General features: G+C 44.7%; 3 protein-coding genes across 3 annotated transcripts; all 3 read left to right on the top strand.

Annotated features, from left to right (window-relative positions):
* Positions 1–1,129: 1,129 nt before the first annotated feature.
* Positions 1,130–2,706, top strand: PtA15_2A193 (uncharacterized protein; the record flags this gene model as incomplete). The annotated part of the gene is made up of 8 exons (XM_053166188.1): positions 1,130–1,143; positions 1,233–1,501; positions 1,578–1,709; positions 1,786–1,918; positions 2,008–2,230; positions 2,307–2,419; positions 2,487–2,578; positions 2,660–2,706. 8 exons carry the CDS (start codon positions 1,130–1,132, stop codon positions 2,704–2,706), a joined length of 1,023 nt encoding a protein of 340 aa, XP_053017435.1.
* Positions 2,707–3,939: 1,233 nt separating this feature from the next.
* PtA15_2A192 (uncharacterized protein) lies at positions 3,940–4,908 on the top strand (the record flags this gene model as incomplete). The annotated part of the gene is made up of 4 exons (XM_053166187.1): positions 3,940–3,982; positions 4,059–4,381; positions 4,483–4,585; positions 4,679–4,908. The coding sequence occupies 4 exons, from the start codon at positions 3,940–3,942 to the stop codon at positions 4,906–4,908; spliced, it is 699 nt and encodes a 232-aa protein (XP_053017434.1).
* Positions 4,909–6,307: 1,399 nt separating this feature from the next.
* Positions 6,308–8,188, top strand: PtA15_2A191 (uncharacterized protein; the record flags this gene model as incomplete). The annotated part of the gene is made up of 7 exons (XM_053166186.1): positions 6,308–6,474; positions 6,536–6,640; positions 7,145–7,225; positions 7,299–7,359; positions 7,434–7,546; positions 7,644–7,799; positions 7,873–8,188. The coding sequence occupies 7 exons, from the start codon at positions 6,308–6,310 to the stop codon at positions 8,186–8,188; spliced, it is 999 nt and encodes a 332-aa protein (XP_053017433.1).
* Positions 8,189–18,725: the final 10,537 nt, after the last annotated feature.

Raw genomic sequence — 18,725 nt, 5'->3', positions numbered from 1 at the left:
CCGGTGTTCAGCAGGCAATGTGCCTCAGGACTGTCATTAGTGAGCAGTTATCTAGATCATCCATAGGTGCGCGGCAGGTCCTCAGATTATGGATAACAACTCAGATCATGTCCAACGACTCGATGGTCGCCATGGAGGTAGACATCGGGAGTCCTGGTAGGCAAGCACTCAGCGAGATAATCCTTATGGATGAAGGAGGATGAAGGTTGATTACCCAGATTGACAGTGCTGCCACAATTCTTCAACAAACAAAGGTTGAACGATGGTTGAAGTAAGGAAGTATTCAGCGCGATGGATAATACCAACAAACGTCCCAGATGCAAAGGCATTGCCGCATTCTTGCACAAGTCAATGCTGTTGCCTATGATGCCACAACGAGAGCCAGTCCATTCAACGGGCCAAACTGAATTTGAAACCAGCCACACATCTTAAAATAACACCCTCCCTGCGGGACGGAACCCTTCCTCCCATCACAGAGGGACGCTAGCAAAAGTAGGGGCCGTTGTGGAGTTTCTCTAACACCCTCGGGCTACGAGCCCAGTCCCCATTACAGCTTGATAGCCCGCTTCATGTTTTATTTACGTGTTACTTTATCTAATTTAGCTAAGTCCCTCCTCCTCGGGGGAGCGAAGCGACCCCTCCTTCGGAGGGTCCCTGCGGGACAGCGTCCCCCCTCCACATAGAGAGGGACTTAGTTAAGTTAGTTACTTTATGTACCTGAGACACTGTCATTGCGAGTTTGGTTGCAGACGGGTTGTTTGCCATTGCCTTGCCCTATTCCAAGGTTTGTTTTGCACTGGCCAGCCAAGAGCCAAGCTTGTGTTCTGGCTCGATGCGACTCCAATCCTCGATGGACATTTACTATTTGTATGTGTTTATACTAATGTGAGTATGTGTGTTATACATATTTAGTAACCTTGCCGGTTATTGTAAGGATGACGTCAGGACTGGTGGCGGTGAAGTTGGATGTGATGTGATCTGCCTTCGCCTTTCAAATATCTGCAGCAGTCTGATCGGCAAGACCTTCTCGAGCCAGAACCCATCGTCTGCTTATCCCTCCCCAAGAGTTTCCTTACCGAAGTCCAACTGATTCTTGTCCAGAAACCTCTTGCAATCACAAACAACCAAAATGGTCTACCAATGGTTAGTGATGTTTACTCGCTCTATGGTTGACATGTTATTCTGGTCGTCGCCACCGCTCACTCCCTCAATGATACGAATAATTTAATCAGGGAGGCTTGGACCCAGTACGGACCTGATGCCGTCGTAGATTACGAAGGTCACCTCTATAAAATCGTCCAACCTCATCAATCCGAGCCGAACTGGCAGCCGCCTGTTGTTCCTGCACTCTGGTCCCGATTGCCAGAGGAGTCCCACCATCAATACCGGTCCGGTGAAACTCACCATGGTGTCGAAGAGCACCATCGCAATCAGAACCAAGGCTTCGTTGACCAATCCGGAGGCGGCGGAGGTTATGGCCAACAAAACATGCCTCAACCTGGTATGTCAGGCTTCACATTGCTGTGTTCTGCCTCATAGTTGTCCGTCTATTAACATTCATTTCAAATGTCCACCAGGCGGATGGGGCCACGATGAGCACAAGGATGATAGATATGACCACCCAGAGGGTGAAAAGAAAGACGAGGGTTGGCTGGATGAGACGAAGAAACACAAGCTCGAGATCGGGGGTGGTATCCTAGGTGCACTTGGTTAGTGCGGGTGATACTTCTTATGTTGGACTCTTCTGTGACAATTCATTGCTGATTTTTCCTTCTTTTGATTAAGCGATCGGCGGCGGTGTTTATGCTTACAGTAAGCACAAGAACCAGGCCGTAGAAGAGTCCAAAAAGCAAGCCTGGATCAACGAATCCAGCCGTGAGAAATGGCTCCAGGGTGCCCATGCACATACCCAGCACTAGTGAGCGTTTCCTTGTGCACGCACACACCTCGCCTTCTACTCTTGCTAATTCCGTAATCATTTGACTGTTGCTTCCTTTCTTCTTCAAGCTCTGCGGGTGGCCGAAGTCCGCCCGTTTACTGGATGCTAATCAGCAAAAGTGACCCGATCCCTAACAATGCTATTGAAGGTGGTCGCGAAGGAGGACACACATTGTATATAGGTAGAACCTACTACAAGGGGGGCTTACATGTTGGAAAAGTCTCGAATCACTTGGGCGGTTGTGTGATTGGTTATGGCGGTAAAGAGCATAACGACTTTGATAAGTTCGAAGTGAGTTTGACTGCAACTCTCCTTCTTGATCGGATCACTGTGAAACTGGATAGAAATCTAACAAGAGTTATTTTAGATCTTGTGCGGTGATAAAAATTCCGTCAAGTGGGTGAACCACTCTCCGAGCCATGGAGTTATTCAAGCTCAGGGCTGGCAACCTGTGGAGGGAGGCCGAGAAGAAGATGGAAGGTTAGCTATCCTTTATATCGGAGCAGTCCACACCCTGATTCTAATCCGACTTCATTTGTGGGTGCAGATTCTTGTTCGTGTGCCAAGTTCTTCATGAAGGAGGCGTACATCCCTGCAAATCCCAAGACGGCACCGATTTCGCAATCTTTTCTTACGGAGGTATGTTGATTCACTCTGACAAAAACATTGTAACTTGTTTTTTTGGTTGACTGTTCTCTTGAATTGGGGGTTTTTTTACAGGCAAGGAAAAGACCTCTCAAGAGTTCAACATTTTAACCTACGCCTGAAAGATGACTGCCAAAAGCGGGGCTGACTTGCCGATGATGGGCCCAGAAAGCCAGGGTGGATGCGTTGTTTTATTTTTTAGACCGACATGGTCGTCGGTATGTTTCAACCAGTTGTATGTTTCTCCAGATGTATACATAACCCGAAAAAAAAAAACTGTTGTAGATTTATTGATAAAAATGATACATACAAGATGCCTAAAAATGTGATGCAATTTTTTCATAGCAACCTTCTCTCACAGCACGAAATCTTTTACTCTCAAGATGCACTATCCTACTGGGACGACGTGACAGCTTAACACGTCGACGACAATCCAATCCACTTTTTTGGGGTACCTTGTGCAGTGAGCTCCTTGTATAACCCTCTTTCAGATACTTTCTCTGGAAGATTGTGCCCACCAGCCAGGAGGTTGTGGCTGGTATGTAGCTCCATTTTGAGAACCAAAAATACATCCCAAGTCACATGTGAGGTTGAAGTGCTTTGAGTTACTTTTTCATGCTGGCCTTGAATCTGATGATATTTACAGCTGCAGCCAACTCTATATTAACACCTTGGTACATAGACTCTGCTATTGCCATTGGGTTATTGAAGAAGGTTTTGCACTGAAATTACTATTACACCATGATTGTAAAACTGTGCATCAGCAAACCAACCTTTTAAAACGTAATGTCTTGGCGGAACGTGAAATGCCCTGGGAACTGCCCTAATGGCGGGTGCCAAATCCTCCTATCCCTAGCCTCAGACCTAGATTCAGTCCGAATGGCGGGAGGCGGTAGCAGTGGGTTGTGCCGCCTCATCTTGTTATGCCGTCCCGGACTAGCGGTACCCGTACCATCGCGAATCTAGACAACCAGCCTTCATCCATGAGGATCATCTCGCTGAGGGCTTGCCTACCAGGACTCCGGATATGGCGTCCATCGGGTCGTTGGACATGATCTGAGTTGTTATCCATAATCTGAGGACCTACCGCGCACTTATGGATGATCTGGATAACTGCTCACTGATGGCAGTCTTGTGGCAGATCGCCTTCTGAACGTCGGGCGCTGTTCTTCAGCTTCAAGAGTTAAGGAAATACTATAAAGTGTCTTGATATTTTCTCCACTTCGTCTACTTTCTTCATCCCATTCCAGTCTTTCTACCCCAGCACACACTTCCAGTCGTTCTCTTCCGTCCAGCCCTCCAAACACTCACTACCAAAGTAACCGCACACCCACCGAATAACTCTCACTTCCGCCATGCTTTCTAAAGCTTTGTCTTTGGTGCTCCTGCTCGTTGCCAGTGAGGCTTGTTTTTTTGACCCTGGCGCGAGACAAAGAAGCTAACTAACTTGACCTTGCGAATAAAAAAAACGCAGGTTTTTCTTTCGACGCGCATGCCATCCCTGCAACAGTAAAGCCGGCTCTCTCGCCGCGTCACGGTCATCCGCCTCACGGTCATCCGCCTCATTTTGCAACAAGCGCATCAGCAAGCTGCTCCGTCCAAGTCCAGAGTTTCCAGACCAGCTGGCAGTCGCTGTCTCAGTCATTCGTCCAGACTCAGTCGGTCTTCGAGCAGCGAGCAGATGTGAGCGTTGCGTACGAATCCGTCCAAACGCTATATCAGAGCTATCAATCGACCGTCTCCCAGTACCAATCCTACGACCTTTGCAATAATGGCTTGGCTCAGAGTGGCTTCCAAGTGCGTCTTTTACTTTCATTTCTCTTTGAGAGATCCTGTATCATTGAACAACAAGCTCATTTGGCTGATGGCATGTTTATCCATTCGTTTCTCCACTCCAGACGCAATTCCAGCAATCTGTAACGACAATGTACAGATCTTTCCAGTCTATCATCATCATCGGGAAACAGACCTATGGTTACCGATGGGAAACACAGTTTACTCGTGCGTTTAACCTCGTTTTTTCTACCCAATTTTGGCACACATATCCAGAAGGAAGAACATTAACCAACGATTGAACATTGTCCGCATCTACAGAGGTGTTCCAAAAGATGAGCTCGTTCGGAAACTTCTGTCAGACGGTCGCTTCCGGCATCCAGATCGACTTGGGTGGCATCTTAGGTGGACTGGGTCTTAACATCAATTTATTTGTCAACATCGGAATCAACCTGGGTGGAATCCTTGGCGGACCGCGCGGCGGCTCGTTCAGCAATGGCTTTGGTGGAAGACCAAACGGCGGCTTAGTTGGGTCCAGGCGCTTGCCTTAAAAGATTGAGCGGCGTCTCCTTCACACTCACTCTCTTTTTGAATTTTACAAGTTACCGGCCCCTCGATCAAATCTCCCCTTTTCTCAATCTCTTCCCCAAACGCGACTCATACGTTTCCACACAGCATAATGCTTGCTTGATTGCCACTTTCCTTTCTCACTGTAAAACTAGAATAGAGTTATGCTCCATTTCTCAAAATTAAAAGTCTTTGATACCTTATTTGATGCAGCAGCTGTCCTCATTGTCTCTCCTCGAGAGTTGCAGAAGGATTCATACGTATTAATGCTTCCCACTCACCTTTAGCGAAACGTGTGAAGTTTGGGTTGGTTCCATAGAATCTTGCTTCCATTGGTAAAATGGATTATTTGGCATCGGCAAATCTTCGTTGGTGCTGTAGGCTAGAGCCAATCATTTGCATCGAAGTGAGCAATTTTGGGGACTTTGCCCTCCCAATCCCCTCAGGCATGTAAATACTGAATTATTGATGGAGGTGTGGCCGTCACGTGACAGAGTGATAACTTGCCAGCTAGAAATACATAAATACGAGCAAATTCAATGGGATCCTCCCTTGCTAAATAACCTCAAAAGTGTCTTATCCCTTACGTAAAGCAAAACTGTGCAGCACCGGCCCTCAGCCGAGTTTTTTTGGCAAGCTTTGACTTCAGTCCTGGATACATGCCATTTTTTTCTTGAGGCAAGTGTATGGATTTGCACTAAAAGTGATGTTTTACGGACCTCACTGCTCAGGCTTGGCTTTTTTGGCAACCCCCCCATCTTCAATGGGTTACTATGAGCAACAAATGAGGACATTTGATGCTCTAAGAGCATGAAAAATTAAACAAGATGCTGGGCTTTCTGATTATCCAAGAATCTGGGTGATATCTTTGGAGGTAAGGGAGCTATAGCAACATTTGTTGGAAATGATGTTTTCGGCCATTTTTCTCAGTCCAAAATCACCAATACCGCATAAGTCCCTCCGCTGGAGGCGCAAACACCTCCACCTCAAAGCGCCTCCGCCTCCGGGACTTCTAAGTTCTTGGGGTTGACGGGATTGATGTGGATTTGCTTAGCTCTGCCACAGCAGGTACAGCTGTGGCACACAGCTTGTACTTGGGATTTCACACAATCCCCTGCAGATTTCACTCGCTCAATTGTAAAATCTTCAGCAATTGATCAGAAACGTGATTGTAAACTAGAGGGGTTCACGGAGCTGCCACTCTCATGACAGGTTAATGACAGCTTCATGGCCGCAAACTTGACACATTTGACACAAGACTTGACAACAAAGTGGTATTGACGTATGCAGCTGTATGTGAGTATGCACTTTGTGTTTGGCCGCTGCCGGGCTGCGGAAGGGATGTACATACATATGTGTTCAAGTATGTGTTTATGAGAGGTGATGCGGGATTACGTCATCGATCTGCTGGTCCGGAACTCTAAACCCAGACGGGCACAGCCGAGAACAGCACTCCTCCCACCCAGCCAGTCCCAGCCAGAGAACACCAATATCCCACAAAAACACCACCACCTCAACGAAAGCTGTCGCCACAAACCATGGATCGCAATGTGAGCATCCTCCCTCTCTCCCATCGCGTCTGGTTTCTGACTATGTCTGTCCCGCGAACAGTTCCGAGTCGGTCCCGACTACTCGATTATCGATGTTGTCGGCGAGGGTGCCTACGGCGTCGTATGGTAAAATTCTTCTTTATCGGAAACGCCGGGTTCCTCATCGGTTTGCCGACATCTGACTCCCCGATCTCTATCTCTTTTCTGCGCCTGATCGGTTGGTGGTCACGGATTCAAACAAACCTCCCCGGTGTAGCTCGGCTGTCCATGAACCTTCTAAGCAGAAAGTAGCTATCAAGAAAATCACCCCATTTGACCATTCTAGTACGTCTCACCACTCCCTCCCCAATTTACAAAAGAAAAGACAGACAGAAACTCAAAGCAGAATTTGGGTCTCACAAATGAACAGTGTTTTGCTTGCGGACTTTGAGAGAGATCAAATTGATCAGATGGTTCTCGCACGAAAATATCATCTCGATCCTCGATATCGTCAAGCCACCATCACTTGACGAATTTACCGAAGTTTATCTGATCCAAGAGCTCATGGAAACCGACATGCATCGGGTCATCAGGTCTGGCTACCCTCTTTCTCGTCACGCTAAATATTGAGAGGTAAAAGAGATGTCCTTGTACTGAAATCTGTTTTGTTTGATGTTGTATTTTGTTTCAGGACCCAAGACCTATCTGACGACCATTGTCAGTACTTTATTTACCAAACCCTCCGAGGCCTGAAAGCTCTTCATTCTGCCGCGTTAGTAAATCCTCAGGCTCTTTTTTGCTAAGCGAGCAAGAAAAAAAAGCTCATGTTTCTCTCTGTGCGCCAGCGTACTCCATCGAGATCTGAAGCCGTCAAACTTGCTACTCAACTCGAATTGTGATTTGAAAGTCAGTCAGAGATTGTAGGTTTTTTGTCATTTGTTGGGGGTTAACTCAAAATCTTTTTTTCTGTGTTTGTTCAGATTTGCGATTTTGGATTGGCGCGTTCGGCGTTTATGGGCGAACAAGAAGCAACGGGCTTCATGACCGAATATGTGGCCACGCGATGGTACCGAGCGCCGGAAATCATGCTCACGTAAGTCGTCCATTCATTCCACTTTCCGAGCACAAAAACTACACACGGACTACTTTCGCCATGTCCTGATAGTTTTGTTTGGGTGGTGGTCGTTCAGGTTTAAAGAATACACCAAGGCAATCGATGTCTGGAGCGTCGGATGCATCTTGGCAGAAATGTTGAATGGAAAGCCCTTGTTTCCTGGCAGAGACTACCATCACCAATTGACCCTAATCCTGGATATCCTCGGGACGCCCTCACTGGATGATTTCTAGTAAGCAACGACCCGCCAATCAAGATCCCAGTCCATCCCGTTGATCAATCGCTTTGTGGAATCCATTTTACAGTGCGATCAGTTCGCATCGGTCACGAGACTACATCCGCGCGCTGCCGTTTAAGAAGAAGAAACCGTTTGCGCAACTGTACCCCAATGCATCCGCACTAGCAATCGACTTGCTCGAGAAATGCTTGACGTTCAATCCGAAGAAGCGCATCACGTGTGAAGAAGCGCTCCGTCATCCCTATCTCGCCAGTTACCATGACCCCGACGACGAGCCTGATTCCCCCCCGCTCGACCCTAGCTTCTTCCATTTCGATAACGGGAAGGAACAGTTGAGCAGAGAACAGTTGAAGGAATTGATCTTCAATGAAATCATGACTTGACCTTTTCTCGCCTCACAGAGAAACAGAGTTCTTCTCCTTCTACCCCTCTCAGTTCCATTCCATTTCTTCTTTCTTAGGTCTGCTGCTTAAGAAATGTATTTTCTTTTTCTTTTTTTTCTTTTTCAACAGTCGCGATTATCATTAACTCTTCCTTTTTCCATTATCCTGCATACGCTATACATCTTGAATACATATGATCTCTCCTTCCCATTCCTATCTACACACTATTCCTTATACATTTCTTTTTGCTCTTTTGTGTGTGCTTCTATCTGTCCCCTCCTTTTTGTTTGTTTGTTGTTGTTATCTTTTCTTTTTTCATGCTTCAGGGAATGTCATTCTTTCCTCTTCTTTGTATGTCTTCTTTTCTTTTTGGAGATGGTTTGCATGAGAAACAAAGATACTTGGATTGTTCAACGTTGAGTTGTGTAAACCTGTGGACTGCAGATCCTCATTACTAGAAGCCACACCAAAAAAATGCTGGGTTGGTGATCGACTTTAAGCTTGGCAGATTTTTGCAAAAGCCTACAGTTGCGGATGGCATAGACCTGTAGGGGATTTTTGGAGGTCCGGATTGCCAGGGCCTGGTTTTTTTCCAAAATTTTGTCCGGGGCCCGGGGTTTTTCAGATTTTTCCTGATTTTCCCCAGTGTAGATACTCTATATTCCTGTATTTTCCTTCACCTCTGAATGAAACACCGCACGGCTGGCTCCAATTCTTCTACTACACCTCAATCATGGCGGTAAGCAAGGCTGCCAAGGCACAACGACGACGACGCCGCAGGGAACTTAAAGCCCAGGAATCTCAACAAGACACAAAATCCAAACCAACCCGTAAACTGAAATGCAAGACCGCTGGCCAACACTTAAACAACGATGACGAGATCCAATGCTTAGCTTACAATGAAGATGAAGAGATACAATGCTTAAACCAAGATGAAGACGACGAGATACAATGCTTAACCGGAGATGATGACGACGAGATCGAATGCTTAACCAACAATGACGAGATCCAATACTCAACCAACAAGGACGTGATTCAAAGCTCGACCAACAACAACAACCAGAGCCAAATCTCAACCGGCGAAGAAAACAATGTTGAACCGTCAAACTCCAAGGATGGTGAAATCAACCTCAGTTTATTGCGTCAAACTGAAGACGATGTGTTTGAAATTTATGATGGAGAGCTCGAAGAACGAAAACGGGCAAACGATGTCGTGCAGTATGTGGAGGCCGCTATTGATGATGAAACCTCAGATGAAGAGACACTTGAAGACAACGATGAGGCGCCTCTCCAAGACATGTGGGCATCTCTCTTTGGCCCTCCCCTCCCCATTGAAAGCAAGCAACAACGTTTCTTAAAATCCGGGAAGTCACATTATCAGCAACCGGTTCCCAGTCCAAATCCTTTATCTCAAAGACTAGTACCCCCCGCTCTTCCAAGACAGACTAAACACGACCGGAAGAAAAAGAGAATCGAAGCACTTGGCCCAAATAACGACATGATGGAAAACTATCTTATTCGAAATGCACCGATTGTCGAAAAAAGCGACCCACAAATTGATCCAAACCTTGAACGCGCAACACTCAAGACTCCTTTGATTCAGCCCCCAGCTCCAGACCCGAAAGAGGCCGATACAGCTGATCTTCGTCTGACTGAAATTCAGAAAGCATATCTCTCAGCTCCACAGGCTCCAATAACCAAGGAAAAGTCCGAGAAAGCTCGGGAGAGATGGGAGGATCTCAACACTGCAATTACTACGGTCACGGCGCTGCTCAAACACAAAGCTAAGAAAGATAAGAAATTTAAGTTTCCTCAGTCAATGCTGGATAATCTTAAAGAGTTCAACTCTCTTCGATTCAAATTTACCATGTCTGGAGCTGAACTACCTTCCGAAGCTGCATCTCTTGCCACTGCTCAGAGCTCCATACGACGAACCTCTCAAAAGAACCAGCCACAGAACGAACAAAGTGGAATTTACCTTGCGAGGGCAATTGCAAGGCAAGCTCGCCACATTGTCAGTCACCGCGAGCTTCTTCTCCCCAAGCATGGAAATTGTACAAACCACAAATCTCTGCTGGACAATGTCAAACTACGAGAATCTCTCTTCAAATGGGCTGCTTTGCAAGTCCCTGGAGCGGTGAGCATCCAAATTTTTCATGTTTTACTCATGCACCATTTAGATTGACAACTGAACAAGAATTAATGCATGATTGTAAAGGTTACTCCGATCACCTTCCAATCCCATGTGGTGAATGAGCTTCTGCCACAGTTTGGGATTGATAGGACCATCAGCCGAGAATGTGCAACCCGATGGATGTACAAGCTAGGATTTCGCTCTCAAGTGCACAAGAAGTGCCTCTATTTTGATGGTCACGAGCGACCCGATGTTGTTGAAGCCAGGTCCCAATACCTTGAAAAATACACCATGTATCGTAAGCGCTCTCGAATGTACGATCTAGAGACCTTTGAACAATCCGCAAGAGTCAATCCCGGTGTCTTGGGAGCTATGAAAGAGACGGTTTTCATCTTTCACGATGAATCCACCATTCACGCAAAAGAAAAGCCCAAATCCACTTGGCTTCTTCCTGGAACCACCGAGATCCAATCGAAGAATGCCGGGCAATTGATCCACATCTCTGACTTCATTTTGGAGACGACTAGACGACTCGAATTATCTAGCGAACAGTTTGAGGAATCTCAGCTGGACGGAGGTACTAAACCTTTGTCAGCTGATGCTGCTACAGTAATATATCCTGGCAGCAATGGTGATCCATGGTGGGATATGGAACAGTTATGCGAGCAAGTTTCAAAAAAGGCAATCCCAATTTTTGAACATCTTCATCCCAACTCGCAAGCCGTATTTATTTTTGATTGCTCCTCAGCACATGGTGCTTTCGCAAAAACAGCACTACGAGCACAGAACATGAACCTTAAGCCAGGAGGAAAACAGTCACATCTCCGAAACTCAATCATCCCCTCCGATGATCCTTACATTCCTGCACATCTTTGTGGCCTTCCTCAGACGTTCTCGTATGACACATCTTACCCAGATCCCAAACTAGCTGGCCAACCAAAAGGAATCCAGGCTATCTTAGAGGAGCGAGGTCTGTGGGAGCATTACAGCTCCAAAGCACGCAAGGAAGGGAAACCTCCTTTGAAGTTACAATGCACCGTGTGTACTACTTCAAACATGCGAAAGGACGCCGCAGAACAATCGGCAAAACTGGTTCGTCAAGCTGAAGAGACCGGTTATTTTTTATCGCAAGAACAAGCTGTTGCCGAGTTCATGGCGTCCGACAGCTCTATGCAAGGTTCAGTCATTCTAGATGCCCCTTGCGATGATTCCAACACATGCTGTTGGTCAAAGATCATGTCTGGCCAATCCGATTTTGCAAACAAACAACCTTTACTGCAGCAAATTATCAAAGATGCTGGTCATATCTGTCTTTTCTTACCCAAGTTCCACTGCGAACTCAACCCCATAGAGCTTTTTTGGTCTTACATCAAAGACGGTAAGTTTCTTTTTCCTGCCCAATATCTCCTTCACAATACACCGTTACAAATGAATCTGATTGAATCCTTTCTGTATGTATGTTCTTAGCATACCGTAAGAAGTCACACACCGCACAATCATTCCCTTCTGCCAAACAACTTTTCAAGATGGTTTGCAAAAGCTGCCCTCTTGTTACCATACGGAAATACTTCTGTCGAATCGATCGACAGATCTCAGTTTATCGGGAAGGTTACAACGGCCCTCAATCACAAGTACTGATGAAAAAGTACAAATCTCATCGCTGCATCCCTCGAAACGCAGCGATTCGAGTTGATATGCTTATTTCATAGCTTCTCACTTGATTATTTTTGTTCTTGCTCTCCCTTACTTCCTTTTCTCACTTTTTCTTCACCCAATGATGATATTATGTTATACAATGGTCTAACAAATCAATAAATATCTCTAAGTACATAGATATGGATTTGCCATATGGCTTTATAGGTGGTGTCCGAAATGAAAGGTCTGAAAAAAAAAAAAAAAAAAACCGCTGGGCAGAAAGCTTAGCCGACTTAGACTTGGAATCTACATGTTCTGAAACCCCCAAAAATGTGGTCAGCATGTGGTTTGGCCCGAATGGGCCGAGCAACATAGGGCCCGCGTCCAAAATGTCTTTTTTGCCCGCGGGCCCCTACAGTTCTATGCCATCCGCAACTGTATCACATCGCATCAGGCCAATACAATTCTTGCCGGCACCACCTGCGGAAGAGCTAATCATGGCTTGCCTGTTGTACCGGAACTGGGAAACTCCCCCAAGGGGAAAATAGTATTTAGGGTGTCCAAAGTTGACTTGCACAAAACCATAACACCATAAACTCATAAAATTCTGAGGTGAAAAAAATATGGACTTACTTCGCGCACTGCGAAAAACTCTTCGCGCACTGTGGGGGTTGTCGTCTCAACGTCCCGCCCCCAGTGCGCGCTTTTGCCACGGCTCTTCGCGCACTGTGCATTCCCCCAAAAAAACGGCTTGCATTTCTTGAGATATTTTTTGATGAATCAATAGAATGACTTTTTATGATCCCCCTAAAAAACAATCAAGTCATTTAGGGGTCTCCTTGAGCCTAGAGAAAATTGACATGAAAAAATCATATTTTAACGAGGCAGGGACCTGTAATATCGCTTCCTGTGCCCCAGTAGCCCCAAAAATTTCACAGTATCATTATACATGTGCAAGTTCATGACCTGATAATTTTCAGAATTTTCACCAGCTTTCCTGTAGCCCAAATAGGTATTACGTTTATTATTTTGCGTATATGTATATCTTTTTTGTTACACACACCAAAGGCACAAAATTTTGAGAGCACAGAGAAATATGCTTCAAATTAATTCCCTGAAATTCCTAGCAATATTGTGTCATTATAAAATGAGATATAAGGGGTGCGCAGCAGGCTGAGTAGGAAAATTACTGCTAACTGTATAGCTTTTTTGTTACACACCCAAACAGTCCCAAAATTTCAGAAATATTTTCATTGTGGATATTCTCCGCGCCATAAATTTCTTGGCAATAGTATGTCATGATAACATGAGATATAAGGGGTGCGCGGCGGGCTTAGTAGGAAAATGGCTGCTACATGTATAGATTTTTTGTTACACACTGAAACAGTCTGAAATTTTCAGGAATGTTTCAATTTTTCATATTCTCCGCGCCATAAAGCTCTTAGCAATAGTGTGTCATTAAACCATGAGATAAGTTAGCAGTCATTTTCCAACTAAGCCCGCCGCACTACATCTCATGTTATCATGACACACTATTGCCAAGAAATTTATGGCGCGGAGAATATCCAAAATGAAAACATTTCTGAAATTTTGGGACTGTTTGGGTGTGTAACAAAAAAGCTATACAGTTAGCAGTAATTTTCCTACTAAGCCTGCCGTGCACCCCTTACATCTCTGGGAAAAATTCTGAAAATTATCAGTTCATGAATTTGCACATGTGCCATGATACTGTGAAATTTTTGGGGCTACTGGGGCACAGGAAGCGATATTACAGATCCCTGCCGCGTTAAAATATGATTTTTTCATGTCAATTTTCTCTAGGCTCAAGGAGACCCCTAAATGACTTGGTTATTTTTTAAGGGGATCATAAAAAGCCATTCTATTGATTCATCAAAAAATATCTCAAGAAATGCCAGCCGTTTTTTCGGCGGAAAATGCAGTGCGCGAAGAGCCGTGGCAGAAGCGCGCACTGGGGGCTGGACGTCGAGACAACGACCCCCACAGTGCACGAAGTAAGTCCGTAAAAATAAGATTGAACTAGTAAAAAATGCTGGGTTTTGTTTGGATAGGAGTTATAAATTGAGCTGGAAGAGGGAAAAAGGAAAAAAGAAAGAAAAGAAAAGGAATCCAGACTAGGCATTCCAATGTCGTTGCTTGCGGCATTGGATATCTTGTTTCATTGACGGGCAGGATTGAGACCATGGGGGGTGAGCGTATTTTTTGTCCAGAGTTTTGACTGTATTCTTTGAATTTAGTTTATCCCAATTGATGCACACGCAGCACTTGGTCAATTCAGTTGGAGGTGTGTTGCAAGTTTTTGAATTGTGGTTAGAGATCGCCCGTGGGTACCCGGTATCCGTGGGCGGGTACCCGCCAGCCCTTGGCGGGTGCCCTGTGCGGGTCCGGGTATGTAAATTTTGGGTGGCGGGTACCTGCTGAAAAAGGTCTGGAGACGAGCAGTCACGGACAACCTTTTGCAGTGCGATCATGGCCCCCGCTAACCTCACCCTCTCAGTGTCCAGCACATGCTGGACGCTGAGAGGGCATACAATCTTGATGTCCGGCACAGACCGGACATTGAGAGGGTGTATGTATGCCCTCTTGATGTCTGGTATGTGCTGGACACCAAGGGGGCATACACTCTTGATGTCCGGCACAGAGCGGACATCGGGAGGGTGTATGTACATATGCCCTCTCAATGGCCGGTCTGTGCTGGACACCGAGAAGGATGATACTGAAGAGAGTAAGCGGATTAGTTGATGATCATGAATAATGGAGATGAGTGAAAGAAACAAACCCTAGGACAGTAGATAACAGATGGGAATAAATAATGGAATAAGGAATTGACAAAGATCTAAGACTGAAACTGAAAGAAGGGAAGGATTAGTATCAGTGACTGAGTGCTATCGAATAGATCCGGAAATGCGAGGATGCATTTATCACCAAGTTGGAAGCCAAATAGGCTGTCCATGTTAAGGCTTCGCCGGCGCTTGTTTGTAAGCGCAGGAAAGAAATGGTTGGCGGTGAATTGCCGACAAAGGAGTCTTGATCTTGAGATCTTGAGAGTCAATTGAATCTAGTTGAAAGGATTAAGGTTCTTTCCAATGGAGATTGATTGATGCTGAGGATTACATGGCGGAGATCTGAGCAGAAGTGTCCTTAGGTCTGGATTGATGATAGACCAATGATTGTTGCTGGACAAGAAGATGGATACAGCAGACAAGTTGCGCCAGAGATGCGCGCAAATGCGCACGAGTTTCAACACCCCCCTCAACTTGGTGAGTAATGAACCAGAAAGCATTTGTCACGCAGTTGGTTGAGTGATTCCACACTGCTTGCTTTTGTGAGGGTATCGGCTACTATGTTGCTCCAAGGAATTAGAGTCACAGTTATTTCATTTTTGTTCCGTAAGTTACATAACCATTTCATCTTGATGTCCAAGTGGTTTGTTTGAGAGTTAGATCTAAATTTTTTTAGTTTCTCCGCTAGTCCCTGATTGTCAATGTGAAAGGTTGATGGTTTGAGATCTTCATTCCAGAGTTCTTCTACCAAGAATTTAATCCACTAATTTTCTTGTATGCTGTCAGCAAGGGAATTTAGTTCAGCTTTGGTTGATGATAGTGTGATGTTCTTTTGCTTCTTGCTGTTCCATGCAATCAGGAAGTTTTTCCAGAAGCAAATGGACCCGCTTCTTGATAGACGTGTTTCTAGATCGTTGGCCCATGTAGCATCAGTGTAATGTTGTAGAGAGGCAGACTTGCTTGGATAAGTTTTGAGAGTGAGGTGTAGATGTTGAGTCCCTTTTACATATTTCCAACAATGTATCACTTCTTTCGAGTGTCCCATCCCGGTTCGTGGTTGAAACTGGAGAGCATCAATCCTTCAGGAGCCAGATCGGGACTAGTGCGACAAGACAGATAATTTAGGATGCCAGTGAATTATCTGTGTCAGCCTTAGAGTCAACTCAGCTGACCTAAAGTCTGCCTTTTTTCTACTTTTACATATGGATTACTTCATATCTTTTTCATCTTAAGAGACACCCTTGTTTGGACTTCATCTTCTGTTTCCTCATGCAATTCTAACCCTAGTTACAACTTACCAATTCTTTGTAACTATACTCCTTCCCTGAGTTATTGAGTTGTAGCGCGCATGCACAGTTGTGACGTGTCAGCGCTACCAGGCGCGCCAAACCACATGTACATATGTAAATTACATAAGCAAACTGTGAAAATTTATGTAGTCAGGATCCCCCTTGCCTGAGGCGGATATACAGACTTCAGCACACCAGAACCACACCCCAGATAACCCCAGGATCACCACCAAAGAGATTACCACGCTCCCAGTATACCTACCGTCACAGGCGCCTAGGATATTGACAGTAAGTAACCTCTTTCACTGAACCTTGTTTATCTCAGAGGTACAACTCTGTGTCTGCTTGATTTGCTCTTCTTTTGCTGGCCTTTGCCTCATCCTTGATCACAGGGCTGCCCCTGCTTAACATCATTCTTTTTCTGTGGTTTTTTTAAGAAACAAACCACATAGGTTTCCCTTTAAAGAACCTTGACTATCCAGAAGGAAGCTAAAAAATTGTGGCTGGATTAAACTTGTCTAATCCAGAAGCCCTCCACGTTTCTTTTGTGAGAGGAGGCTGTTGCACTCTCTAGCACAGCTTGGCAGCACTTTTTTAAAGAGGTAGCATTGCCAGTGGACATGCATTCCCACCAGAATAAACTTGAATATCTGCTTAATCTTGAATCTGCTCAGTCTCTTTCTCTCTCTCTCTATCTCTTTTATATTTGTATTTTCTTTATTCAAAGAAATCCAATATTCCCCCCTTTTCTCTTGTGTCCTGCTGTCACTATAGAGACTCAGGCTCACAATCTGTAATTTACGTTTAGTTTAGAGAATTCACCCTTTTCTTCTTGAGATGCTGGTTTGAGTTGAACCGCGACTGATAGAGGGGTGTTGAAAGGTTTGCAGTCTGAGAGTCCAAGCATCCTCAAACCTTTATCATTAATTTTTTCTTGAGAAAGCGAGATTGAGTCAGACGATATATCAACATCCATGCCTAGAAGAGTGTCCAGGTCGTGAGCGGATGAGTTGGGAAACCAAAGAAGGAACAGATCTTTGAAAGCTTCCACATTTCCGACTACAATGAGGTCGTCCACATGAAAGAAAATGAAAGAAATCTTGTCTTGATGGATGAATAAGCAGGGATCAGAGGCTGATTGATGGTAATTAATTTCTTCAAACCAGCTTGTGAGTGTGTTGTACCAGTTCACAGGAGCTTGTTTCAACCTGTATAATGATTTCTTAAGCCTGGCCCTCAGGAATGGTGCTTTTCTCAATGATCCTTCCGGAGTCTTAATGTACAGCTCTTCTTTCAAAGGAGCATACAAAAACACACTTTTCACATCAAATTGACAAATAGGGAGATGCTTGTCAATGGCAAACATGAGCACAATCAAAAGGGTGGTAAATTTGCCGGTTGGAGCAAAGGTATTGCCATAGTCTTCTCCTTCTTTTTGAAGAAAACCTTGAATACAAAGATGCACCTTTTTCTGCTTGTTTGCAGAGAGTGTTGCAGGCTTAGTCTTGAAGATCCATAGTGTACATAGAAAAGAATTTGGTGTGTTGTACATGTCATCCCACACTTTGTGGTGTTCAATGTTGAAGAGCTCTTGATCTGCTGCTTCTGAGCATTTATCCTTCTCTTTTGAGTTCATGGCATCCTTGAAGGATGTTGGTCAGTAGAAAGATACATATATTTTGTCGGCTTGATTTCGGAGGTGCGGTCACAAAGATTCCTTCTTATAATCATGGATGGATTCAGAGTTGCGGCCACTTCTTCATTGCTCTTGCTATGGGAACATTGATCTTCACCAGGCAAGTCTTCATCAGGAGCAGACATTTCTTCACTTTTGCTGTTCAAATCAATGTCTATATCCCACTCAGAGGATTTTGAGTCCAGAGGCATGTAGTCAAGAAATTGAACATTTTTGGCTTCAATTATTTTTCCGTTGTCAGATAAAATTTGATACAATCTAAGTTCTTTGACATAGCCAATGAGTCTTCCCAATTTGCCCTTAGGTTTCAGCTTTGAGTGATGTTGTTCAGGGAGAATGAGGAATGATACTTGATCTCCAAGAGGTCAAAAATAGCTTAAGGGAAGTGATTTGTTTTTGAAAAGTTTGAAGGGAGACTTTTTGGATTGATGTGCCGGAATCTGATTTAAAGTGAGTGAGCCAACAAGGACAATCTCATTCCAATATTTACGGGAGAGAGCCAAGTCTTTGAGGATTGATCTTAAAGATTCTAAAATTGTTCTGTTGAAACGTTCCACCAATCCATTTTGTTGAGGCGTATAGGCATCTGAAGTTTGTTGTTTGCTTAAGTGCTTCTTGCAGTACTTGCTCATGCTTGTGTTTATAAACTCGGATCTGCAATCTGAATGGAAAGGATGATATCTGAATCTCTTTGCTTCAATGTCTAGTAGAAATGACAGAGTGTCTGTGGTGTCACTTTTGAGTTTCAATGGAATTGCGGCACAGAAACGAGTAAAACTGTTGACTAGAGTCAGGATGTATCTGTGTCCTTGATGAGATTTTGGCCAAATTGGACCAATAAGATCCAAATGTACTTCTTCAAACGGTTGAGATGCTGGTTTGTGCACTGACTTAAAGGAAGCCTTTGTGATTTTGGACACTGCACATGATTCACAACTGTTTGTGATTTTCAGAGGAATACTGAGCTTCTTTCTTATTTGGT

Source organism: Puccinia triticina, chromosome 2A (genome assembly GCF_026914185.1).
Source record: "Puccinia triticina chromosome 2A, complete sequence".
Lineage (NCBI taxonomy): Eukaryota > Fungi > Basidiomycota > Pucciniomycetes > Pucciniales > Pucciniaceae > Puccinia > Puccinia triticina.
The sequence above is the reverse complement of the archived record's forward strand: the minus strand, read 5'-3'. Positions and strand labels throughout refer to the sequence as shown.